Source organism: Eulemur rufifrons, chromosome 23, assembly GCF_041146395.1.
Source record: "Eulemur rufifrons isolate Redbay chromosome 23, OSU_ERuf_1, whole genome shotgun sequence".
NCBI lineage: Eukaryota > Metazoa > Chordata > Mammalia > Primates > Lemuridae > Eulemur > Eulemur rufifrons.
In genome coordinates this window covers 12,226,228-12,253,579 of record NC_091005.1, presented here as the reverse complement: position 1 = coordinate 12,253,579, position 27,352 = coordinate 12,226,228, and the positions used below count along the sequence as shown (strand labels likewise).

Sequence of the window (27,352 nt, the reverse complement as noted above, 5' to 3'; positions counted from 1 at the left end):
CCCAATTTGTATGTGACAGCTTCTCACAGATAACTGATAATTTCTCATTTCACTGGTCCCAGAAGCCACTGCAGGCAGAACTGCGGGGAGGCCACCCACGTTGCAGCCACTCTGGACCAAATCTGCCAACATCTACCAACCACACTGACAGGACCAAGGTACATCAACTATGCCAGAAATGAAGTCAAGATTGATTCTTCTCTCTCCATTCCTCTTTCCCACATATCTAGACCTTCATTAGGTTTTCGCAACTCTCCCCCTTAAATATCTTTCAAGTCCATTCATTTCTCTCCATTCCGCAGCTATCGCACTGATCCACGCCATTGCGATCCCAGACAATTGCTTCCTAACTGATCTCCCTGCTTCTGCTCATACTCAACCCGGTCTTCATAATATATCCAGATAGATATTTCTAAAATTTGCTTTGATCAAGTCTCTCTCCTTCTTAAAGCCTTTCATTGGGTTCTCATTTCCCTGAGAGTAAAGTTCGAAATCCTGAAATGGGCCCACATGGCCTCCCTGATGTGGCCCCTGCCCATTCCTCCCCTCAGCACACACCGCTCCCCCTCCACTCCACCCTCACTGCTCTACTCTGCAGAAATGTCCTCAGAAGCACTAAGCTCACTCCTACTGCAGCTCCTCACACGTGCTACTCCCCCTGCCTGGAATCGTCTTCCCTCACTCTTCAGCTGGCAAACTGCAACTTAGCCTTTAGGGCTCAGTTTCAATGTCATTTTCATCAAAAACTTCGTGGTAAGTTGTTACAGCAGCAAGAGGAAACTAACAGTCATGGGATATGGGACATAAGGGACTGACCACTGAAGAAAAGCAAAGGGGTCACCGGGATAAAGGTGAAGGGGACCCTAGGATGACAGCTGCGTAGAAGGTAACTAGTGTAGACTAGAGCAGTTCAGAAGACCCAGAGAGAAATGTCTCCAAAAAGATAAAGCTGATAGAATATCTGATGTATCTGAATGTGTTAAAAGGAGATTTAAACAAAAGAGGAAGAGTTTGAGAATAGATTAGTGATAAGTACATAGAAAACTAAGCACACAAACTAAAAAAGATTAACTCCAAGAAGTACAAAAGATGGTGTGAAAAAAGAAAAGTAATCATAGTATGCTACATAGCTCAGTTGTAAATAATAATTGAATAGTTAAACTAATATAAACAGTGTATATTGATCTAACTAAAGTTAAGATACAGCTATATTAAGAGCATGGGAGGATGAGAAGTATGCGAGGGGGAATGATGGCGGGGTTGTGAAAAAGAACGAAATCCTCTTCCACACACAGTGAAAATTAATATATGATGCTTAAAACTGAAAAATTAAGAAGTTGCTGTATATTATAGCTACAAACATAAAGGTAAATATAATATCATTCTTGCTTGATGTCTGTTAAAAGGATATATAAACTAAAAGAAAAATATATATAGTATCAGAAGAAACCTGCTAAGAGAGTTGAAAGTGCTCGCTTCTGGAAATGGGAAATGGATTGGAATGCTGCCAAGGACTGCTATTTTTCACTAGAAGCTTTGTAGAGCTATTTGACTCTTTAAACTATGTGCATGTCTAATTTTGTTTTAAAAATCAAACAAAAAACATAAATTAAAAACTACCTCGGCCGGGCGCAGTGGCTCACGCCTGTAATCCTAGCACTCTGGGAGGCCGAGGTGGGTGGATCGCTCGAGGTCAGGAGTTCAAGACCAGCCTGAGCAAGAGCGAGACCCCGTCTCTACTAAAAATAGAAAGAAATTATCTGGCCAACTAAAATATATATAGAAAAAAAAAATTAGCTGGGCATGGTGGCACATGCCTGTAGTCCCAGCTACTCAGGAGGCTGAGGCAGGAGAATTGCTTAAGCCCAGGAGTTTGAGGTTGCTGTGAGCTAGGCTGACGCCAAGGCACTCACTCTAGCCCGGGCAACAAAGCAAGACTCTCTGTCTCAAAAAAAAAAAAAACCAAAACAAAAAATACCTCCATGCTTAGCATGATAATTAATCTTTTTCTGTTAATACGGATATTATTAATAATTGGGGAAATGACTCTGAAGCTTTATCCCAAAGCTTGCGTCTCAAAGGTATCTCCAGCTTCAAGAAAACTATTTTATATTTCACATTTTCTTTAGGGTTTTTACTTGAACTTTCTGTGCGATGTTTTCCTCTGATAGTATAAATTATTTGAAATGCCTTACAATATCGCTCAACAAGATGAGCAATGTATCACAACTATTTTAGAAAAATAGCAAGAGAATGAGTTTCTTTGGAAAGGAAGCTCCTTGCGGGCCTGGAAGATTAACCTCCTCAATCGCTGCAAAGACATAGTTTAGTTTAGTTTAAGTCAGGTAGATACTAAAGACCAATAATTCATCTCAGAGTCTGACTCAAAGGAAAACAGATACCAAAGTAACAGAAAAGTCTTATTTCTTACCTCCTGCTCCTTCCAAAATACCCCGGACCACTGCCTGAACACCATTGGGTCTCATTAACCTTTCAGAGAGCAGCTGCCCGCACAGACGCCGAAGCCACGCTGGGGACCGACACTTGACCTGTGTCTTCCCATCCGTGCAGGACTGAAAAAAGGAAGAAGAAGGTGTGAATTCTGAATGTCAATGAAATACATATGATACATAGATGTTATTTTAACTACTGAGTCATACTGACAACTAACAGTGTGCTATTCAGATTCCAAAAGAGCAACATTTTTTCCAAAAAAAAAAAAAAACCTCCTTTACAACATGTTCCTTAGCATTACTTTTAAGAAAGTAGAAATACATTGAAGAATCAATGAAGTTTCAAACTCAGACCATCCTGAGCAAGAGCGAGACCCTGTCTCTACAAAAAATAGAAAAAATTAGCCAAGCGTAGTGGTGCACGCCTGCAGTTCCAGCTAGTCGGAAGGTTGAGGCAGGAGAATTGCTTGAGTCTAGAAGTTTGAGGTTGCAGTGAACTGTGATGATGCCCCTACATTTTAGCTGGGGCAACAAAGTGAGACTTTGTCTCAAAAAAACAAAACAAAAAACAAAAAAAAGAAAGAAAGAAAGAGACAAACACATCAGTGAATAAAATGTAGATCTTGAGAACACAGACTTAATGCAAACAATTTCTGAATGCAGCCCTGCCAATAAAATCCAGCTTCCAAAGAAGATTCTTACGAATGGGCAATTCACAATAATGAGGGAGCCCTCCAGTCCTTGCCTCTGTGAGTCAGATGCCTTCAAGGGCTCCTATTTGAAAGATCTGTGGAGCCACCACGAACAAAACAGACTCGTGGTTCCTTATTTTGGGCTAGAACATTGACCATGCTGCTGTCAACGACTGTACTTAACTACATAAGCACCAAAATTAGCGACAGAAATATTTAATCCTAACTTGCCCGTAGTCTTTCTCTCTTTCACTTGCGGATTAATAATTACCATTTATTGAGGGGGTTATCATGTGCCAGGCACTGTGCTAAGTACCTCCCACATAATCTCAAAAGGGACTGACAAGGGGCACTGTTATTATCCCCATTTTATATATAAGGAACCTGAGGAATGGAAAGGTTTACAGACTCCTACGTCTGCATCCTGGGCTTAAGTCCTGCTGTGCTGAACCCTAGGGACTCTGATTTTCACCAACCTCTTAGAATACATTCAGTTTAATCTGGCAAACTGTGGACTCATTCACAGAAGCAGAATATGAGGCCAGAGAGGTCTAATGGAAGGTTCCAGTAAGATTCCAGGAATAAGATGAAAACGACTCAACTAGGAAATGTCTTTGTAGCCAGCTTCAGCTGGTCCTTGTTCCTGAACTACAGCAATTCCTCTGGCTCCCTACTCTTTACACACCTAGATTCATGACTAAAATTTAGGTACTAAAAGCAAATAGACCATTCCATCTAAATCATCAAATTAAATCATTTTAGATAATTATTTTTCAGGAAAAAGAGAAACTATTTTATGACTAGCAGAGTATATACTATTATGTTTTCCAAACAAAGGAGCAAAGAATAGAACGAATAATAGTTCTAATTCTAATTTCTTGACTCTGAATACACACTCTATTCAAAGAATAAGGTGTCCAAATACTTCTGCCAAAAGAACATACTGCCAAACAGCCAAACTTTAGTTTAACAAAATATTCAGTTTCAGAACGCATAGTATATATCATATATAAAATTGCCATAAGCCTTAAAAAAAGTGATCACAATATTTCTGGAAGAGGTATCCATTATTCAATTAAAGAAAAGGTCTTTTACATTATCCTAAGCATCAGTGTCACTTAGTTTTATAAATACCATTGAATGATCTAAAAGATGAAATAAGGCTCAACTATTAATAGATCGTTAAATTGGGAACTAAAGCTACCTAATCTTCCAGGAGAAGACGACAGCCCAGGACATGTTATCATTAATGATCCACCCACAAGAGTCCCCGGGCCTGAATACCTGGGGTGGTCCTCCCTGGAGGATAAGTAATTCTCGGACTGCTAAGGGCTGATACACTTGATCCAACATGTCTCTCAAGGCCTCCATGGATAGGGTTCTTTCCTCTTCAGTTAAAACCTAAAAGACATATGCACTTGGCTTTAGTAGAATACAAACCAGGCAGGCAATAGAAGGTAATGTTTTACAACACTGTACAAAGATGCTTGTGAGGGGAGAAAAAGGCAGCCTTGTATCCTCTCTTGATTTCCTTTCACATGGAGGAAGCTGTGCTACCTAATAAAACAGCCCTGGCTCTCTCTCCATCCCTCACTCACTCCACTTCTAGGCAGGTTATGTGACTCATCTTATTGGTGAGCATGGAATAAACTCACTTATTGAACAGTTTTGGCACTCACTGCTCAGCTCGTTCCTCTTCTTTGGGGAGCGAGGACACATTCTGTTCTGCTCTTCCTTGCTGTGTATTTGACAGAGGTCTAGCCCCTGCTAGGGGGCAGAAGGTGCTGCAGTTTTCCAGTGCTCCTTAAACTGGGTGAGTAGTGAGAGTGCCTAATTCCGGAGAGCACTGTTAGGAAGCTCTGCTTCCACCCATAGCTGCACCCTCCAACTTGCCCTTATGAGCAACAGTCGAGCAACATTTCGACTTTTCATCTCTCTCACTCTCTTAATTGTCTTTTAATTCATTCGGAACTTGGGCAACAAAAACGGTGCTATTTGGGAGGCACCCTGGAGCCCCAACAGTGATGTCCCCTGTGGTAATTACTACTCACAGTCCAACAGTCAGGGTCCTGCCCATTATCACTTCACACACTGAGATAAGGGTGCTACTCAGAGCAGCAGTTATTGGTGGCACTTTGTCCAGCTGCTTAACACACGCCCATCATGTTTTCCCTTCTCTCAACTCTCTCCCACTTTCCTACTTGGTTCTTTCTGTGTGTTTCCCTTTTCTTTTCTCTCTCCTGCCTAAGACCCCCGGGGCCCTGCTCAGCCTCAGTAACAGTACTATGACCTGTCAACCCAGATCCCCCTACCTTAGGGAAGTGCAGGCAGCAGGCACTGCTAGAACTGTCAAGACACACAGCCCTATAGGAGAGAGGAGTTGTTCTGCTGCTAAAACGTAAAGGCACTGGGGAGCTCATAATTTCGTGCCACTGCTTGGGTGGTCATGGCTTTCAGGAAATCGTTTATGAACACAGGCAGGAGAGTGAATAGAAAAGGAGAACAAACAGAAAAGGAACAAGTATGAGGGTGACGGAGAAATGAGGGCATTGTGAGACCTGGCTGTGCTGGCTAACGAATCACCCTGCATAGGAGCCATACTTGCCCTTGATGCATTTATGTCCTAACCCCTTCTTCTGGCTAGTTCCTATGCGGATGCCGGTGGTCCTCCTATGCTGGGGGTCAGTGTGGGTTCCTGCTATGTCATACTTGTAAGTCCTATCTCCCCCGTCAGTGTGTAAGTTATTTGAAGAAAAGGACCATGTGTTATGTTTCTGTAACCTCCACAGCAACTTCTGTGGTCCAGGAACCCAAATGCTTACTGAGTGAGAGCAAAAAACAGGCATATGACACCTAACACCTAAAAATAACAACGCACACTGAGTTATGCAGTGTGCCCAGTACTCTACATACATTATCCCACTTTAATCCTCCCAAGAACTTAATGAAGGAGATATGGATGGTTTGATACTAATATTAGTGGTAATTAATTTTTGATAAGCACTACTAGGGATTAGGTTAGATACCGTATACACATTATCCTTAATCCTCCACAACCACCTCCCAAGGCAGGTATTAATGTACACATTTTACGAAAGAAAAAACAGAGGCTCAAAGAAAGAGCCTACAATAGCTGTTCTACAAAATGATAAGGAACAGGTGAAATGGACTCTCCAGGTGTGCAGAGGAATACCACCCAACAAATGAAACCTGCAACCCTCCCAAAAAAAAGATTCATTTACCCATTGGATATACTTTGGCATTCAACAGACATTCTAGATCTTTCAATCAGCCCTTTTCCAAAGAACTAAGAATTGTCTTTTATAACAAGTGTGCACAAATATATACACATACTCACACACACATACACACACAATCTTTTTCTTGTTCAATGTATATGTACCTCTTCTGCAGGTGTTAGTGCTTTTCTTTTGGTTGGGCAGAATCCCAGTTGGCACAGACCTGCTGCGATGTCCCCGAAATGGCGGCAGAAAATCAAGCTCCCCAGAGACGCGTGCTGAGCAACATTCAGAAGGACCCTGCAGCTGGTGTACAGTCTCCGAGTTGCATCAGGGGCAGCACTGAGACAGACCACATCTTGAACAACGGCACCGAACTCAGTCCTGAATCTCAAAGGGACTCCAACACCAGGCATGAGATAGGGACAGACACCCAAGGTGACTACAAACTGCAAAACAGACTGGACAGTCTTCTGCTGTGAGATGCTAAGTGCATCAGGGCTCAGGGCAGGAGCAACTTCTGGAGTCCTGGGGTTGGGTTTACCTGGATTGAAATCAGCTGCAAGGCGGATCATGGTTTCCTTCAAGCACAGTAGCAACAACAAGGTTTGAGAAGTAAAATTCCAAGTGACATCCTCAGAGTTTTGTGTCCACTCTGCCTCACTGGCAATTTCATCTCTTAGAAGTTTCAATTTCTTCCACTGAGGATCCTTCAGAAACTTGTCCTCCAAAGCAGACAGGTTAGATTTTAAAGTAGCCAACAAGACATCGTGTTTTGGGATCTGTAGTGAACTTGAGCCTGATCCTTTTAAAGGAAAAAAAGGAGATTACACACATGGAACACAAACTGTACTTCCCTCTGAGTGGAATGCCTTGCCCACTCAGTTCATCCCCGGAGGCCTGGCTCAGCTGTCACTGGCTCTGGAAAGCCTCCCTCAGTTGTGCCAACACAGCCCAGGCAGAATTCAAGACCACATTTCCTGCTTTCCCATAGTGCTTTGGATGTAATTGGAAGAGTGTCCTCACATGTTACAGTTTATCTAGTCTGTTTCTATTCCCCACACATTTTGAGAGCAGAGACTCCCAAAATATGTATTTTCAACAGATACCTATTTTCCTACAGAGTATGTTCTCTGATCACAATGGCATTAAAACAGCATTTACAACAAAATATCCAAAAAGCCTCAAATGTTTAGAAATTAAACAGCATACTTCTAAATAATCTACAAATCAAAAAAGAAACTGCAAGAGGAACAGAAAGGATTTCAAACTAAATGCTAATGAAAAACATCAAAATTTATGAGATACAACTAAAGCAGTGCTTAGAGAGAAATTTATAGCTGTAAAACTTACATTTGAAAAGAAGAAAAGTTTAAAGCATAACTAGGGAAATTTATGAACATTATGCTAAAAATTCAACAATGTAGATGAAATGAAAAAATTCCTTAAAAAATACAACTTACCAAAACTGTCATAAGGCAGAATAGAATATCTAAATAGCCCTATATCTATTAGAGAAATTAAATTTGTTATCTAACTATCTTCCAAGAAATAAAACTTCAGGCCTAGATGGTTTCACTAGTAAACGATTTAAGGAGAAATAACATCAATGTTACACAAACTCTTTCAGAAAATAAAGAACAAGGAAATGCTTCTCTATTTTAAGAAGTCAACCAAACACTGATATCAAAACCTACCCCTAAAAAAAAATCACAAAAAAGAAAATTACTTCTTAATATCCCTCATGAACCTAAACTTAAAAATCCTTAACAGTATAGATGGCAAATAATCATATGAAAAGAGGCCCAATATCATATGTCATTAGGGAATTGCAAATTAAAACAACAATGAGGACAGGCGTGGTGGCTCACGCCTGTAATCCTAGCACTCTGGGAGGCCAAGGCAGGAGGATCACTTGAGCTCAGCAGTTTGAGGCCAGCCTGAGCAAGAGTGAGACCCCATCTCTACTAAAAATAGAAAAAAATAGCCAGCATGATGGTGCACACCTGTAGTCCCAGCTATCAGGAGGTTGAGGCAGGAGGATTGCTTGAGCCCAGGAGTTTCAGGTTGCTGTGAACTAGGCTGATGCCAGTATACTCTAGCCCGGGAAACAGAGCGAGACTCTGTCTCAAAAAAAAAAAAAAAGAGAGATACCACTACACGCCTATTAGGATAGCCAAAATCCAGGACACCAGGACACTGACAACACTATATGCTGGCAAGGACATGGAGCAACAGGAACTCTCATTCACTGTTGGTAGGAATGCAGAATGATACAGCCACTTTGGAAGACAGTCTGGCAGTTTCTTAAAAAGCTAAACATATGATCCAGCAATTGTACTCCTAGGTATTTATCCAAATGAGTTGAAAACTTATGGCCACACAAAAAAACTGCATATGTATGTTTATAGCAGCTTTATTCATAATCGCCAAAAACTGGAAGCAATCAAGATGTCCTTCAAAAGGTGAATAAATTTTTAAAAAAGAAAACATAGTGAATGGATAAACTGTGCTACATCCAGATAACAGAATATTATTCAGTGATAAAAAGAAATGAACTATCAAGCCACAAAAAGACGTGGAGGAATCTTTTTTTCTATTTTTAGTAGAGATACGGTCTCACTCTTGCTCAGGATGGTCTCAAACTTCTGAGCTCAAGCAATCCTCCTGCCTCAGCCTCAAAGAGTGCTACAATTACAGGCCTGATCCACTGCGCCCGGCCGACAAAGATTTTTTTATAACATAAAAAGCATAAGACATAAGGGAAAAAAATTGGACTTCATCAAAATTTAAAACTTCCCTTCAAAAGGTACAATTCAAGAGCCAGGCATGGTGATGCACACCTATCGTCCCAGCTACTCAGGAGACTAAGGCAGAAGGATCGCTTGAGCCCAGGAATTCAAGTCCAGCCGGGACAACATAGCAAGAGTAGCAAAATCCTGTCTCTAAAGAAAAGAGAGAAAAAAGATACAATCCTAAAAATGAAAAGGCAAGCCACAGATTGGGAGATATATATGACAAACAAATTGATTCAGAATATACGAAGAATGCTGGCCAGGCACAGTGGCTTACGCCTGTAATCCTAGCACTCTGGGAGGCCAAGGTGGGAGGATTGCTTGAGCTCAGGAATTCAAGACCAGCCTGAGCAAGAGTGAGACCCCGTGTCAACTAAAAATAGAAAAAAATAACCAGGTGTGGTGGCGTGCGCCTGTAGTACCAGCTTCTCCAGAGGCTGAGGCAGGAGGATCGTTTAAGCCCAGGAGTTTGAGGTTGCTGTAAGCTAGGCTGACACCAGGGCACTCTAGTCCAGGTGACAGAGTGAGACTCTGTCTCAGGAAAAAAAAAAAAAAAGAATGCTTATAGCTCAATCAGAAGACAAGCCAATAAAAAATGGACAAATTATTTTAACAGACCCTTCAGAAAGGAAGATATTCAAATGACCATCTACCTATGAAAAGATGCTCAATATCATTAATTATCAGGGAAATGCAAATTAAAACCACAATGAGATACTGCTATATATACACCCACACCAGAAAGGCTAAAATTTAAAAAGACTGACAACACCAAATGATGTGAAGCAACTGGAACTCTCATACGTTGTTGGAAGTATGGCATGATCAAAGCACAGCTGGTCTGGCAGTTTCTTATAGAACCACACATACACAGACCCTGTAATCTGGCAATTCTATTCCAACATATTTACCTAAGAAAAAGTAATACATATGTTCACAACAAAGACTTGAACAGGCAATACTAATCTATGGGGTAAAAAACCCAGGACCAGTTCCCTCTAGGGGAGCAAGAGTGGGGAATGATTGGGAAAGGGCAGCAGGGAAATTTCTGGGGTGATAGTAATGATCTGTATCTTGACAAACGTTTGAATTACACAGGCATGTGTATTTTTAAAACCCACAGAATGGTACACTTATTATTTGTGCATTTCACTCTATGTAAATTTTACCTAAAACAAATGAGTAAACCACAAAAAAATCCAAATAAATGTTGAACTCTAGCTAATGTTATAATGCTGAAGTGTTTATGGGTAAGGTATACTGGTATCTGCAACTCACTTTGAATGCATCAAGGAAAAAAGAATAAAGAAGAGGCATTGATGGATAAATGGATAGAAATGTGATAAAGCAAATATAATAAAATGTGAATTGTGGAATCTAAATGGTATGCTTAAGGGTCTTCACTGTAAAATTCTTTCAACTTTTCTATTTGTTTATAAAATCATAAGAAAAATGTTGAAAATATAAATAAGTATAAGAAGCAACAGACCTCAGAACTAAAGTTAATATACCTTCTAAGAAACAAATTAGAAGGAATCAAAATGTAATTGACGATAACTATGTTCAACACTGCATTATTTATGCTAGTATAAAATTAGAAATGTATATCCAATAACAGGGTTGGCCAAGTAAATTATGGTCTACTTGTATCCAACATACTGTAGGTGTGAGATACTCATTTTGTTTATTGTCTTTCCACCGACAAGAATAAAAACACCTTGAGAACAGGGATGTTGATTTATTTTGTTCACTGCTGTATTCTCTTTGCCTGGAACAGGGCCTGACACAGAGAGGCTGTTCAATAAATTGTTGTCGAATGAATGAATAATGGGTTATTTTGCAGCCATTAAATGATGCTGAACATTATTTAATGACATGTTCATAATATATTCTAATATGAACAAAGAGTATGAAACACTATATGAGCAAAAGATACAAACAGTTTATAGAAAAAGAAATGCAAATGGCCCTTAAACATGAACATATGATCAATCTTGCTCATAATAAGAGAAAAGTAAATTAAAACTATACTGAAATATCACATCCCATCTACCAAACTGGCTAAAATCCAAAAGTTTTATAACACATTCTTTGGCAAGTCTGTGGGGAAACACACACTCTCATACATTGTTGGTAGGAACTAAAATGGTACATCCCTAAGGAGAGAAATTTGGCATTATCTAGCAAAATTACATAAGCATTTCTCTTTGGCCCAGTAATCCCACTTTTAGTAATCTATCTGACAGAGATACAGGCAAAATGCAAAATGACATACTCACAAGTGAGACTCTGTCCTAAAAAATAAATAAATAAATAAATAAAATAAAAGCGATGATCTTTGGGTGATAGGGTTATGGGTCATTTTGCTTTTTTTTGCTTAATTATATTTTTATTTTTTCTACATTAAACAGGTATTATTTCTATTCTAAAAGTTATTTTAAAGTTATAAAACAACATGTAATATATGAGTCCAGTTTTTAAAAAAAGAAAAATAATATTTTCTAGATTGCCACTAGTGGTAATCTCTGAGTAGTAAGATTAAGATACTTTTAATTTTCTTCTTTGGTTTCTGGTTTTGTTTTGTTTTGGCCTTTACTATAGTAAACACTAACTACTTCTACTTTTAAAAAGGAACAATAATATTGTTCTTTAAAAATAATGAGAATCAAAAGAGTAAGAATTTTGCACTACTTCTCTAGAACTTTCCAGGGCAAGTGTTCTGACCCACTGGCATGAATATCTGGTTCCTTTGGCTAATATATACCTCAGAAGGAAATGAGTGCTCTTATAGCTCGTTGCTACTAACCATTAAGATCACTAACCAACCTCTGACTTCCTGTTGACTTTATAACATCTTTGAACCCAAACTTGAGACACAAAGAAAGTGACTTAAAACAAAAGCTCTCAGTGAAGTTTTTCAAGAGCCCCTTTAATGAAGTAGTCTTCTCTGCCCTCTACTGGTGATGAAATAATATCTACTTGAAAATAAATGGAGTCATTGCCTGAAAGCAGCAGCTCTCAAAGTGTAGTAGTATAGGGGCCTGGGTTGCCAGGGGGTTCCCAAGATCCTCTCAGGGGGTCTGCAAGGTCAAAACTATTTCACAATAATACAAAGTCAGGGCCAGGCGCAGTGGCTCACACCTGTAATCCTAGCGCTTTGGGAGGCCAAGACAGGAGGATCACTTGAGCCCAGGAGTTGGAGACCAGCCTGAGCAAAAGCAAGACCTGTCTACAAAAACAGAAAAAGTTAACCAGGCATGGTGGCTCACACCTGTAGTCCCAGGTACTCAGAAGGCTGATCCAGGAGTATTGCTCGAGCCTAGGAGTTTGAGGTTGCTGGGAGCTAGGCTGACACCACAGCACTCTAGCCCAAGCAACAGAGTAAGACTCTGTCTCAAAAAAAAAAAAAAAAAAAAAGAAAGAAAAGAAAAGAAAAAGAAAAAAAGAAACTGGGCGATCTGGCTCCAGTACCTGAGTCCTAGATCACTACACTATACTACACTATTCAACTTCAGAAAGTACCATCTAAAACCATCTGCATCACACTTCGGCAAATACTGCCCACATGAAAAATATTATCTATTCTTCCCAATCACCAATTTAAATGTCTAGTCTTTGTGACATTTAAAAGCAGACTTCAAACTTATGCAGTACTTTTTATTAAGTTTAGGGGGTACTTTTTATGAAGTTTTTATTGCTTGCAAAGCAATATGGCGTGCAAATATATGTGTGACACAGCTTCATTATTTACATGTTATTGGGATTTTCAGCTCCTTCTCTCCCATGTAATTCATATTTCATAACAAAGTTCAGTGAATCTATATTTGGTATGGAAAGCTATTTTTTTAGCAAAACTATTGCTCAGATGGCCTGCATTTTTAATAAATAAAACTTTACTTTTTTTTTTGAGACAAAAGTCTCCTTCTGTCACCCCAGGTAGAGTGTCGTGGCCTCATCATAGTTCACTATAACCTCAAACTCCTAGGCTCAAGTGATCCTCCTGCCTCAGCCTCCTGAGTAGCTGGGACTACAGGCGTGGGCCACCACACCTGGCTAATTTTTCTATTTTTAGTAGAGACAGTGTCTCACTCTTGCTCAGGCTGGTCTCAAACACCTGAGCTCAAGCAGTCTCCCGCCTTGGCCTCCCAGAGTGCTACGATTACAGGGGCCACTGAGCCTCTGTCCACCACGGACATCTGAGTACTCATTATGTACAGGTATTTTTCAAATTCTCTCAGTAGTTAACACAATAAAAGGAAACAGCAGGCAGACTCATACAATATATAATAGACATGTACAAAATAGTATAATTTTACCATACTATTCTTTTTCAAATAGGAATGTTCGAATTCCCATAAATTCAATGAGTACACGTATATAAGTCCATCACACACTCTTGGAGATTAGAGAGTCTTCAATAAATGAAGTACATTATATGTGCTTGGTGATAGATGATTACTTCCAGGCTTTTTTAAAAAATTCAATCTTGTTCTCGGTTGTGTTGTAGATAGTTGTAGTTGTTAAACAAGTGACCTCTTGATTAGCAAATTAAAACTGTATTTTGCAGTTTGACCCTTAATTGGGGCAATGTATATTTATCATACTTTTAGTGGAAGAAACCTAAGTTCAAATTCTGCCATTTACTAGTCTGACATCTAGCAATTTCCAATGTACCAGAGCCTTGGTTCCTTCATCAGTAAAAATGGAATACAAGTAATACCTATCTCACGGGATTGTTATGAGGATTAAGTGATATATATTGAAACAGCATACAATGGGGACTGATACTTAGTAGGCACTCATTTACCTTTTTTTTAATTAATTTATTTTTTTTAATCTCTTTTTTTTTGAGACGGGGTCTCACTCTTGCTCAGGCTGGTCTCAAACTCCTGCGCTCAAACGATACACCCGCCTTGGCCTCCCAGAGTGCTAGGATTGATTACAGCCATGAGCCACCGTGTCCAGCCCCTCTTTTTTTAAAAAAAAAAAAAGAGAGAGAGACAGGGTCTCCCTATGTAGTCCAAGCTGGCCTCAAACTTCTGGCCTAAGGTGATCCTCTTGCCTCAGCCTCCTGAGTAGCTGGGAGTACAAATGCAAGCCACCCTGCCTGGCTCATTTACTATTATAAATAATTTCTTTTCACTTCCTACTGGTGTGGTGTAAAGTTTGCAGGAGTTTTCACAGTTTGGGGTATATCTCAAAATTTGAGACTGGTCACATCACCTCATGGCCTTTCATGTTTCCTTACCTTGCTAATCCTACAGATCTCTTCCCCCAAAATACACACTCCAATTTGAAGTAGAACTCCAATTTGAAGTAGAACTCCATTTTTTGTGTCCTTTCCAAAAGCTCCAGATAACATCAGAGACCCTATACTGTACAGTTTGCTTTAGTCTGAGAAGGAGGTTCACTAGATCTCGGTCCTAGGTCTGTGTTCTGCCCCCAATTTGACCACATGATTTTGGGCAGGTTACTTAATCTCTTCAGTGAGCCTCGGGTGTCCTCAATCGTACAAGGAGAGTGATAGCCTCATCCACTCCCAATGTGCCTTCAGATTCTAAATCCCTAAACACTCTCCCTAAAACCCAGCTTAAACGTCACTGCTTCCGATTTCTGGACTCCTTGCAATTTTGTACAAACCTCAAGCGTCCACATTAACCCCTGCGCTTGGGAAGCGGTTGGGACCTCACTTTATACACATGATGGGCGCCTAACCCTTTCTGAAAGGGTTTCCGCAGTCCCTAAGAGAGCTGCAGTAGGGACTGAATGAAATAATGACCCCAAGGCGCTTAACAGTGCCTGGCACAAGGCAAGCACTCAAGAGATGGTGGCTACATCAGTATCCCGTGCCCTCCTTGAGCCTCGGTTTCCTCAAGGATGAAATGAGGCTGGATAGACAATGCCCAAAGCCCCCCCCAGCAACGGGGTAGGGGTCCCAGAGAGGGCCCGAGGTGCGCACGCTGCGGGAGGCAAGACAGCCCTGGAAGCCTGGCGGCCCTGAGAGTCCCGGATCCAGCCCGGCGCCGAGATGCATCTGTAAAGGCCCACTGGCTAGGTGACGTATGTTCGCTTGACCTATGTATGTAATTGGGAAAAAGTACCCTGCAGAGATAAATTAAAGCAATTAACTTGTAACTGATTGTTTAAACTTTCCAGCTGCCTGTCGCAAAATTTGTTGTGCTTGCTTAACGCCTGAAAGAATGTTCCTTAATTGGTGCTATCTGTAGTTCTGTAAACCTGCTGGCTTAAAGATTGTAACCGAAACGGGGGTCCGAGGCTGCTCCCACACCCCATATCTGTGGAAAAGATGATATAATGTTGTTTCTACCACCGTGCCTAAAGTCACAGTAGCTCTAACTTAGGATAGTATAAAACGTCCCTGCTTTTTCGGCTCAGCACCATTCTCTGTACCTGTACCCTAACAGGGCAGGGGGTGGTCGCTGGCCAACTAATAAACACTCATAATTTGGCTCATTTCGGTCTCTAGGTGGTCATTTCTCGCACTCGGCACTATAACAGCGTCCTCTCACCTCCCGGGCTCAGTAGCAGCTTCAGCGCTTCCAAAATCTGATCCAGACTGCACGTCTCCAGAGCCCCGCTACCCCCAGCTTCTCCTGCGGCCGCCATGACTGGCGTGGAACGCGTCGCCTGCGACCAGCTCAGGCGCCTCGGCGGGCGGCCGCCGGCGCCATGTTGAGTGTGGCAGGAGGAGCCCACGCACACTTGGGCGGGGCCTGCGGCGTGGGGCGGGGCTTACTCGATTGAGAATGCCTCCTTCACATCACAAATATTTTTTTACGACCCCCTTTACTCCCTTGGTGGGGGGAACCCCCAAAATAGCTAACACAACCTGCCTACACGAACAATTTCAGAAACTCAATATGATTAACTGCTATATAAAGGAGAAGGGAGAAGTAGTTTATCATAAAATAATATGTATTTCAGTATGAAAATACTCAGGTACCAAACACTGGCAGATATAATGAAGTAGATAGATGTTTGCACCTACTTATAGTGAAGTATGACTTAGTAAAACAACATTCAACGGAATATTGTTGAATTTCTTTATAAGTGACATTTAAAAATAAATACTAAATATAGACATATACACATATACATATCCATTGTGAATGTAATAGCTACAAATGTTTACTATTGGAGATGCGATTTTTTTTGAAACGGCCTTAGTAAAATTCCCAGTGAAAGTCTGGTCTTTATTCTATTTACATGGTTGTTGCATTCCCGGAAATTCAGTGTGTATTAAACCCGCATCTTGGCATCTAAGAAACCAGCTAGAGGGGGAGCAGCCTTCTGTCCCCCTGGCCTCCCATGCTCCCAGGCCCCCACTGGGTGCGACTGCCTTCTCCACGGCCCTTTTCAGAAGTTAACGTCCTGCTGGTACAGTTCCTTGCACATTATAGGTGCTCTAAACAGTTTAATTTTTATTCCATGTAGAACCATTTATTTTTACTTGGCCTCATTCTACTTTCCCCCAACTTTTAAAAATTGTATTCAAATATACATAAAGTTTTACCAATTTTAAGTGTGCGGTTCAGTAGAATTAAGTACATTCACACTGTTGTGCAACCATCACCGGTTTGTCTCCAGAACTTTTCTAATCTTTCCAAACAGAAACTCTGTACCCATTAAACAGTAACTTCCCATTTCCCTCTCCCCAGCCACTAGTAGCCCCTATTCTATGCCTCTGAATTTGACTGTTCTACCACATGTAAGTGGGATAATGCAGTATCTGTCGCTTTGTGTTTGGCTTATTCCACTTAGCATAATATTTTCAAAGTTCATCCATGCTGTAAAATGTGTCAGAATCCCCTTCAAGACTGAATAGTATTCTATGTATATACACATTTTGTTTATCTATTCCTTCGTCCCCAATTTCAGCTTCAGTTTGGGATGATGAAGTTCTGAAGATGGATAGTGGTGATGGCTGCACAACAATGTGAAGGTCCTTCATGCCACTGAACTGTACACTTAAAAATGGTTAAAATAGTAAATTTTATATTTTACCACAATAAAAAAATTATCAAAAAAAAAAATTCATACTCCTCCAGAAGAAAAGTTGTAGGCCTACACTAGGGTTTCTTTACAGTGGCGCTATGACATTTTGGACTGGACAATTCTCTGTTGCGGGGGCTGTCCTGTGCATTATGGGATGTTTAGCGGCATGCCTGGCCTTGATTTGATGACAGGAGCACCTCCTCAGGTATCTCCAGAATTTGCAAATGTCCCCTAAGGGAAGCAGTCACAATATTCCCTAGCAGAGAACCACCGATCTGCACTAACTTTGCTGACTCAGTGGACACTGTGTGAAACTTTGCTCTGTCCCTCGGCTCAGCCCACAGTCGTCCCCCATTGGCTTGGGAATTTTCTTGGTCATGGACAGACATTCTTCAAATAAAGTTACCTTGTGAACGTAGTTTCTGCCACTTTGCCCCTAGGACAGAAAGTTCTAGAGAAGGCATTTCACCATGAAGCTTCTTTCTCCATGTTTTGACTAAGTTAATCACCCTCATCTATCTGTTGTCTTGCCTGGAGCTGGGGTGGCATTAAATAAAACAAGTGCGACAATGGTTTAACAAAATTCTTTAATAAAATTTATAAAAATGCATCTTTGAGAGTCATTTTCTCAGCCTGAATTGTTTTCCTTTTCCATCCCCAAAGAAAATACAAAATTATTAGCACCCACACACATATACACACAAAACTACCATAACATTCTCTATACAGAACTACATTAGATACAGTGTCAATGGAGGATAAATCAAGATGATTCCAAGAAGTGATTGCAGAGTTGATTCTTTTCTTCAAAAACGTTTGACAGACAGTAAAGCTATTTCAATAAAACTCTTTCTCGTGGTTGTTATAAGTTGAAATTTGCATTTTGAATTTAAAAATTTCCAAATTAAGATCCTCTCTACCCCCAATCTCCCTGCTTAACATCATTAGGGCAAAGTTTTCTTTCTGCTTCTAAGAAAAAAATTGGAATTTCTAAGATTCTCAGTTTTCTATGTGCACTCGGAATTGGGCGAGTGTGTTCAGATCAGCCAGCATTTTCTATAAACATGATCAAAGGCAGGCACTTGGGGGTTCTGGGCTCCACATACAAACCATGCTACAAGGATCCTAGGTGGTGAAATACATGTTTGAGATTCCTCCATTCTTCCAGAATTTTCAGAGATGAGATAGATCCACCTCAATCATCATCAGAATCAGTTTGCTCAACTGCCAGGCTCAAGGACAAGCTCTCCTGCCACGTCTAAGCCCACGTTTCCTATTTCCCCTCTGTCTTTGGCTGCAGCACTTTAGGCACTATTCTGTGTCTCGGAATACATCACTCCTTTGTTTCAGTGTCAAACAAACGTTGAAAATAAAGTGGCACCTGAAAACTCACCATATTTTCTGGCCAAGTCTCCCCATTTAGAACCAAAGTACCACATAAGGACATTGACATAACAAACAGTCTTATTCAGAACAAGTCAATGGATACATGCCCAGCTCGGGTTATGTACTCAAGAGATGAAAAAGGGAAACCGTGAAAGGTCTTTGGAGTATACAATATCCAGTCAAGAAGTGGCCAGACCAAGACACAAACCTATTCCCCCGCTGGAAGGGCTCAGTAATTTCTGCAGCAGAGAACTTCCATCTGGGTAAAGCAACAGAATTCAGGAGTAAGAGTGGATGTCAGGACATGGGACAGCAGTGCAGTGATGGGGGAGAGAGGAGCACACAAATTTAAAAAAAAAAAAAATTTTTTTTTTTTTTAATAAACACAAAACAACAGAACTAAATCTCATTTTAAAAATGAGGCAAAACCCCTTAAGGAAATCTGTAAGTTGCTGGCAGAACCTTCTGAGGCTAACGTTGTCCTTCTGAAATATTAAAGCTGGGGGGACTTGGACTTCATCAGCATGTAAGGAGCGATGAAAGGAAGAAAAAAAAAAAAAGATTCAAGGAATAGGTCAAAACCTTTCTAACACATAGATTAGAGCTATAAAGTGGAAATCAGAACTATCCTAACTGCATCACTGTTCAGTCTCTTGTTCCCAGAAACTCATCTCCAGGGAAGGGAGCTGAAAATCCACCAGCAACATTATTTCTGCATTTTCATCGTCTGGGTCTAGGGACCCATCTCTCGAGTCCCCTAGTCGTCCTCGCCGCCACCATACATATCCGCCAACTTCTTGAAGCGACTGCCCCATTCATTCAGGTAGTCGTAGTCCTGGTCTTTATCTGACTCCTCCGAGTTCAGGGAGCTCAGACTAGCAGCTTCGGAACCGCTTCCTTCATAGTCAAACACGAGCAGAGAGTCGTAAGGGGGCGCCGTGGGGTCACCATCAGCCGCCTTCAGATTCTAAGGAAGGGGAACAAAAGGGTCTTTCAGTGAAAGGGAGGGCACATCTGTCATCTCAGGTGAGAAATCTTCTCTTGGTGCCTCAAGCAACATGTAAGACATGGCGGCGCACGCAGACCGTAGAACACCACGGAGCAACCAACACCAACAGGGTACATTTACACACACCGGCAGGTGGACATGACATGTTATTGATGAAAGGGGAAGGTCAGAGGAAAATGCGCAGAAGGTTTTCCCCTTAAACCAAAATGGTAAATTATATGTAGGGAGGGGAGCCACAAGCACTAACCAATCAGGATGAACAGAGGCTGAAAACAATAACAACAAGCATACTGGTGCGCACAGGCTGTATCTCAGCCCAGAAAGGTCTAGAAGGATGAATGCCAAACTGTTAACAGTTACTTTCTGGGGAGTGGGGCTGGAGGAATTGAGGAAGAATATGTATTTTTTTCTTTATGTAGATATTTTCATAATTTATATTTTTAAAATAGCATGTTATTTTTATAATTTAAATAAAAACTACAAATAAATGTGTGATCACTTGCAATGAATGTGAATGGAGCAAAGGACCTGAGTCCAGATGTATCTAAAAGGGGTGGTTAGGCTGGGTGCAGTGGCTCACGCCTGTAATCCCAGCACTTGAAGAGGCTGAGGTGGGGGATCCCTTGAGGCCAGGAGTTCAAGACCAGCCTGGGCAATATAGCGAGACCTGGTCTGTACATACATACATAAATACATAAATACATAAATAAATGGGATGGTTAAACTCGTCCTTTATGTTCCTTGTTTTCTCTAAGGATCCCGTAGCTAGAACCGATGTGGCTTGATCACTTTTAACACTGCTATGCCTCATATAGTCCTTAGTGACAGTAACTCCCATAGAAAGCGCTAAAGTAAAACCAGCCCCCACCATGAAGAGGCACTGAGGGTCACTGGATCACTCCAGTAACTGAGCAAGTGATTAGGTAACATAGTTTAAGAAAATAGATCCTGCCAGACTATTCCTTTTACTGGGTTCCTTCTCACCTTACCCTAAGCTAATTAATTTAATGACTTACTATTCTCCCTTGCAGGTAAGGACAATCAGTTCTGGCCAGTAATATGTTGGGCAAACTCCTTCCTTGAGTAAAAAGACGGTTTGCTAGAAGAAAGATTTTTTTTTTTGTGCTCCACTTTGCCCTTCATAATTCTTCCTGACTGGAATATAGACCCAAGGCCTGGAAGTTTGGCAGCCATCTTGTGATCATGAGGCCACAGGCATGAGAACAAGGATCTACATGCTAAGAAAGGTGGAACAGCCTGATGCACCAGCCTAGACTGCTTGCTGCTCTTTCTGTCTACACAAGGTAAATCTACTCCTACCTGTTTCAGCTTCTCATATTTAGAACTGAATGCATTTCTGGCATATACAATACGGATGCTATTTTTCTTACACTCAGATAGATCTGTGATACACATTTAACATTATATGGGAATACAAGGGAAGCCATTAGTGAAACCAAACTGAATTTATGAATCTCTTAGTTTCATTTCTAGATCTACTAAATTCTTTCAAGCAATTCTTGGTTTTTGTTATATGGGCTTTTCAAATTCACCAAGACCAATTAGAGGTGCTATTAGTTCCAAAACTCAGATGAGACACAAATAAAAAAATCGGGCTCAGGGATTAGGCAAGCTGAAAACATGGTAATGGAAAGAATCTAAAGACTCCTTTTCTCATTTTTGACACAATTGCTCCTTTCTGAATTTAGGGATGAGTCTTGCCTTGGTTTTTGACTTTACTTACTTCATCGATAAAATTTCCAATTTCATCAGGATTGGCAGGGCGGGGACGATACTGGGGCATGCTTAGGAGGGTTGGCGCGACATCATTGCGAGTCACTTCAGGCCGAGCATCCAGGCCCCTGTGCAACTGGCTCAAGTCAAAGTCCTTTGGAGCAAAAGACAAAAGTGTCACAAAGAGTAAGAATCAGTCATCTACACAAGGCTCTATTTGGTTTATAGACTACATTAGTGCACCATGCCTTAACTGCCAACTCTATATTTACCAGCATGTGCCCAATTTAATGTCGAAGGACCATTTTAAAACTGAAAGTCTCCCAAGTAGCACTAGCTTGCTGGTACAAAGGTGAGACCTGGACACAACTTACAGCTTAGAGCCCTTCAGTAAAACTATGCCTAGACACGCTGAGCCTTAGCCATCATGTAGATTCTCGTGAGCCTAATGGCCCTTGCTAAACCATGAACACATGAGAAAGACATGCATGTTGTGAGCCACTGAGATTCTGGGATTTTTTGCTATACTGTTCACCGATACGATGTATCTGGTATCTCCGACCAGACTTAGAAGTCCCTGAAACCTGGAACAACACCTTACCCTTCTCTGTACCTCCAACCCCCAATATGCTGTATGCAGCAAGCACCGAAATCCTCATCAGTGGCTCTTCGTGTAGACCACAGAGCTCAGCAAATGGCTCGAGTCAAAAGCAGGACTCAGTGACAGGCCCCGGGGTTCCCTTTCTAAGCAGACTCTCTAAGACCCTGAACAGTTAAAACTTGAGGGTAAGATGAGTTAAGATCATCTCCAAATTCAGGGGAAATACAGACGGCCTAAACAGTTCACATCCACAAACGAAAAACATTTTCGTCTAGTTAAAAACTTAAGAGAAACAAAATAGTAAAACAGATCAGTTGCTTCAGGTCAAAGATAATTTGACTGAAGTTCACGTCTGAGAATAGCGGTGAGGAGGGCAGGCTATGGAGCCAGACGACTTGGCTCTACTGCTCCCCAGCTGTGTGACTTTGGGCAAGTTACTGAACTGCTCTGGGTCTCATTTCACTCATTTGAGTGTAGACCAATGAGTGCTCAATAAGTGTTAGCAGTGTTGGTGATGATGACGGCGTCCAACAACAATGTCTATTTTCCTGGGTAAGGCCTTAAAAAATACAGTACACACTGGCCGGGCACGGTGGCTCAGGCCTGTAATCCTAGCACTCTGGGAGGCCAAGGCAGGTGGATCGCTCAAGGTCAGGAGTTCGAGACCAGCCTGAGCAAGACCGAGACCCTGTCTCTACTAAAAATAGAAAGAAATTATCTGGCCAACTAAAAATATACATAAAAAAAATTAACTGGGCATGGTGGCGCATGCCTGTAGTCCCAGCTACTTGGGAGGCTGAGGCAGGAGGATCGCTTAAGCCCAGGAGTTTGAGGTTGCTGTGAGCTAGGCTGACACCACGGCACTCACTCTAGCCTGGGCAACAAAGCGAGACTCTGTCTCAAAAAAAAAAAAAAAAAAAAAAAAATAGTACACAAAGTAACCCAGAGCTACTTTCAACGTCTGCCCTCTCCTAATCGCTGCTTCTTCCAAATAGAGAGACTGCCATTGAGCCACCATGGTTTTAAGCACCCACCTGGTCCTCTTCTCCGCCTCCTTCTTCATCATAGTAATAAACGTTGTCCCGGGTGTCATCTTCCGGGGGCAGTAAGGGCTCTTTGACCACTGCTCTCCTCCGAAGAAACAGCAGGAGCAGCAGAATCAGGACTGGGGTGGGAGAGAGTGGGCGAGAGCATGATAAGCGTCACAGGCGGAGAAGGCGGCAGCAGCGGCTGTCGCAGAGCACCCTGCCCTGCATGCCAGACAGGCGGCAGCTAGACAGCCACTGGCTGCCTTCAGAACACTTGCAGCTGTCAATGCACACGGTGCTCACAGCCCTGAAATTCATATATGCCGTACAACATAGTGGACAGTGACACTCGGTATCAGTGATACCAAACTCAAGTGTGGTATTTAACTTGCAGATGGATCTTAAAACCAACCGCTGTCATCTCCTCACATCTGGGGGAATGTGTGTGTGTCACGCAGAGGAAACAGTACGGGCCAAACCCGAGGCAGGTGCATGCTCAGTGTGACGGAGGGACGGTGAGGAGGCCAGTGTGGCTACCAGCGGGGAGAGCAAGGGGGAAGGAGGTGCAGAAGAGGCCAGAGGGGCGGGAGGGACGTGTGGCCCACCTTAGGGACTTTGAAGCCACTGAAGGTTTGTGAGCAGGGTTGCTGGGTCAGCCTAAATGTGACTGATAAACACATATTATTGTTAACCAGTTGACAGTGGGACACATTTTATAAAATCACCTGGTATGTGCTTTATTTCCTCTTCAGATAAAAATCACGTAAGCTAGCTTTAAAATCTGTTTAATTATCAGGGCTTAAGATCAAGGTTTCATCTGATCTAGGAATTATTTCTAGGATATATACAATTAACGCTTAATTTATAAAAAAACATATGATTCATTGTGAATGAAAAAAAATCTATGATTCCGTGTGTTTTCTCTGCAGCTACGCATGCCCAGTTACCTGCACATTGCACCCCAGCGAAGCATCACACAGGAGGCGGCATGAACTCGGGGAAAAGATTTCTCAGAGGCACTAACCTACCTACCGTTTCTGGCAGCAGAAGCAGGCCAGAGACCAGATAAGTGATGTACCTCCCTTGCCCAGGACTCAGCAATGAGAGTTCTGAGCCCCTGCTGCACGGGCCAAGCCCTGTCTCTGCACAGGGACACAGTGCTGAACAGACAACTGAGGCTGCACGAGCTTGTGACAGCTTATGGTTTCCAAAAGGCTGTTCCTTATCAACTATACTGAAAGCTGGTGGCCCCAGTGCCTGGCAGAGCTTGGCACAAGCTTTAAGGTTCTCCTCAGAACGAACACGCTAGTCAGTGACCACTACCCCAAAAGCAGACTGGTCCATGCGAATAGCATTTGGCTAGGAAGCGGGCAGGCAGGCTCGTGTTGTTGCACCCAAGACGAGGACAGAGGACAGGCAAATTAACCTAATCTCATGGCACAATAAAGCCATGGAAAGCCCGGAGCAATGAAAGCCTAGAAAGCTCTGAATTCTCAACAGCACTGTCCTTCTCTTCAAGTGTGAGAGGTCACCACAGCAGAGGGCAGGAGCCAAAGGCTCCCAGCACACATGTCCTGAGGGTTGAAAGACGCCCCCTACTGGAGTCTGCCGGTGCAGCAGCAGGACACACAGATGGCGCCCAGGCCCAGTCTAAATTGAAAGCCGCAGGTTTAGTCCTGCTGCTTCCTCTGCAAACCTTTCTCACTCCAGCCAGGCTGGCCTGCTCTCCGCCCTACAGAGCCCCCTGGGGAACCTTCCTGAAGGCCCCTCTGCCTGTCTGAACTCTACCAGCCCCCATGGCCCATCCACTTACACCTCCCACAAAACCTTCCTTGAGACTCAATTGACAGCCTTTTCTGACTCTAAAAGCACTTATGAGCGGGACCACTCCTCGCAGTCCCTAAGTATATATGGTCTCCGAAGGTTTTCTAACTGACTTGCCTGCACTTGCTTTTAGAAGCCATGACAGCATCTTTGTCAACGCCAGAGCTCCCTCCAAAGGTGGGCTCCAGCTACGTCACTTTTTCCCCAGCTACCTCTTTCTCCTTCATCCGTTTAGTCACTGATACTCACTGCTCACCCCACAGTCCACCCGACACCCTGCCAAATTTTAATTGGGCACGTGGTCACCCAGTTCGCACAGGAGCTTCTAGGCTCCCTTGCAGCTAGGTGTGGCTGTGTCTGGGCCAATGGGATGTGAGTCCTCTCTCACTCCCCCTCCAGGATGGAATGTAGAGGTGCTGGTGAGCTGGCCAGCTTTGACCATGCCGAGGACAGCACCCCAAGGCCTCACTACTCTGCATGTGGTCCATGGACGGACCTACAGCATCAGCATCACGTGGGAGCTGGTGAGAACTGCAGAATCTCAGGCCTCACACCAGACCTCCTGGATCAGAATTCTTATTTTAACCAAGAGGCATGGGTGATTTGTATACACTCAAGTTTGGGAAGCACCAACCTGAAGGATATAAAGAAACAAAAGAGAAGGAACCTGGGTCCCCTGCTGACTTCATGGAACAGGGCTGCCTTCTAGTCTTGGACCACTTACCTCTGAAAACAGACAAACTTGTATTTTATTTAAGCCACCATACTCGGGAGTTTCTTTCTTACATCAGTTTAACCTGTACCCTAACTAATGCAAGAGGAAAAATCATTTCTAGCAAACAAACCTCCCCCATGTTAAAAGTCAAAGGCTGAAACACCTGTCGGCTGCACTTACTTAGCAAAGCAAGAATTCCTCCAAGAATGCCCAGAATGGCAGGAACTTGCAATCCTGCTTCGACATACTGTGACTTCACACAGTTTCTGACGGTCCCTTCACAGTCGCACACAGAGACATCCAAGGTGGTCACTTGGTCTTTGTTCTGGTTGTCTGTGAGCTTGAGATTGATTTTGTATTCGCCGAACTCCAAGGTTTTCTTTGGCTTCAAAATGATAGACTCTTGGCCTGGGGAATGCAATAAAAAGAAGTGATAGGACCAGAGGAGGGAAAAAAGCTCATTCTAGGATAAAATTGGTAGGGAACTAAAGGACATCTCAAAGCTGAGTGAAGAGAGCAGAGGGGCTTGGGTTTTAGATTACTGGGAAGTATGCTACAAAACTTAGATACCAGAAAAGGAAAGAGACCTTTGATGCGATGCCTCAAAGGTACAAGGGACAAGGAACCAGACGTCAAGGGAAGGGTGGCATCTGGAAGTTGAGAAGGGAAGTTGAGAAGTGGGGCAAGGGGGAGGAGGGCAGCCAGAGCAATGTTTCCAAAGTACAGCTCAAGTACCCACCTGGGTCGTTGTACTCAATGGTCCAGTTGACACTTGCCCCGTGTGTTAGTTCCGCCGTGAAAGGAGAAGTATTGGGGGGAAGATCTGGATCAAAGATGTTTATGACACGAGGCTCTGGATTCCTCTGGCAGAAGTGCATGCTTCGAGGTTCTGGTACAGGGGCGTTGTCATTCACATCGGAGAGGACCAGGAGAAGTGTCCCCGTTCCAGTAGCGACTGGAGAGCCTAAGAGAAAATATAGAGGAAATGTCACAGCTCAGGAACAGTATGACTGCCCACTGCCTTGTCCTGGCTTCAGTGGTCTCTCACCACTCCCTGAAGCGTGGTCTCCCACGCACCCCTGGAGCCTCCTGTCCTGCCAGTCCCAGCCCTCCTGCACTCCCAGGTGGGCAGGACCCTGACCGTTTGGAGTAGACGAGCTTATTCTCCACTTTGATAACAATGATTCAAGTTATTCTGCACACCAAAGACACCCTCCCCTTCCTCTTCTTCACATGACTCTATTCATTCATTAAACTTTACTCCCAGAAGCTTTTATTTCCCCCCGCCGCCTACATTGCTCCCTCGTCAGTTTTCCTATTTCTGAACTTCTATGCCATTTACGGTCATTATCAAAGGGGTTGAGCCTTTTTAAATCACTGCAGGTTGCTTTTCAAAATAGCTTTGGAAGTTCGCACACATACTGTTTGCATTGCTTTTACATCCTGACACAGCACCAAGCATATGGTAGCAGAAAAAATAGGCACCCAAGGAACCATCACTGATATTATTACATGACAGGGAAACAATAACAGCAGAGGAGTCTATCTCAAACCTATATATACATAGTTCTTGCCTACACAGCAAGACTCTGAATTTTGTTTTTTGGGTTTTTTTTTTTACCTTTTTATCAAATGAATTTCCTTTTTAACAATAAACATGTGTCGTTTAAAATGAACTTAAAAAAAATTTTTTTAATGACCAAATAGATTTTCTTTCTTTCTTTTTTTTGTTTTGTGAGACAGGGTCTTACTCTGTTGCCCCAGCTAGAGTATAGTGGTGTCATCATAGCTCACTGCAACCTCAAAAACTCCTGGGCTCAAGCGATCCTCCTGCCTCAGCCTCCCGAGCAGCTGGGACTA

At 42.5% G+C, this 27,352-nt stretch overlaps 2 protein-coding genes across 6 annotated transcripts in view; both read right to left on the bottom strand.

Moving 5' to 3' along the window:
- Window positions 1-15,794, bottom strand: part of TANGO6 (transport and golgi organization 6 homolog) — a 158,181-nt gene extending 142,387 nt beyond the window's left edge. The window contains exons 1-4 of one of the 2 annotated variants that reach the window (XM_069456750.1): window positions 15,710-15,794; window positions 6,549-7,189; window positions 4,430-4,546; window positions 2,432-2,573 (exon numbers count right to left, since the gene is read on the bottom strand). In XM_069456750.1, the coding sequence (XP_069312851.1) occupies window positions 2,432-2,573; window positions 4,430-4,546; window positions 6,549-6,959 (670 nt within the window). In that variant the 5' untranslated portion in view covers window positions 6,960-7,189; window positions 15,710-15,794. Of the gene's footprint in view, window positions 1-2,431; window positions 2,574-4,429; window positions 4,547-6,548; window positions 7,190-15,709 lie in introns of those variants that run through there. The other variant, XM_069456749.1, reaches the window with a different exon arrangement.
- Window positions 15,795-17,775: 1,981 nt separating this feature from the next.
- Window positions 17,776-27,352, bottom strand: part of CDH1 (cadherin 1) — a 69,282-nt gene continuing 59,705 nt past the window's right edge. For all 4 annotated transcript variants that reach the window (XM_069456639.1, XM_069456637.1, XM_069456638.1 and 1 more), the window contains 5 exons: window positions 26,232-26,456; window positions 25,673-25,900; window positions 22,960-23,090; window positions 21,335-21,478; window positions 17,776-19,548 (listed from right to left, as the gene is read on the bottom strand). In XM_069456639.1, coding sequence (XP_069312740.1) covers window positions 19,339-19,548; window positions 21,335-21,478; window positions 22,960-23,090; window positions 25,673-25,900; window positions 26,232-26,456 — 938 coding nt within the window. In that variant the 3' untranslated portion in view covers window positions 17,776-19,338. The remainder of the gene's footprint in view (window positions 19,549-21,334; window positions 21,479-22,959; window positions 23,091-25,672; window positions 25,901-26,231; window positions 26,457-27,352) is intronic.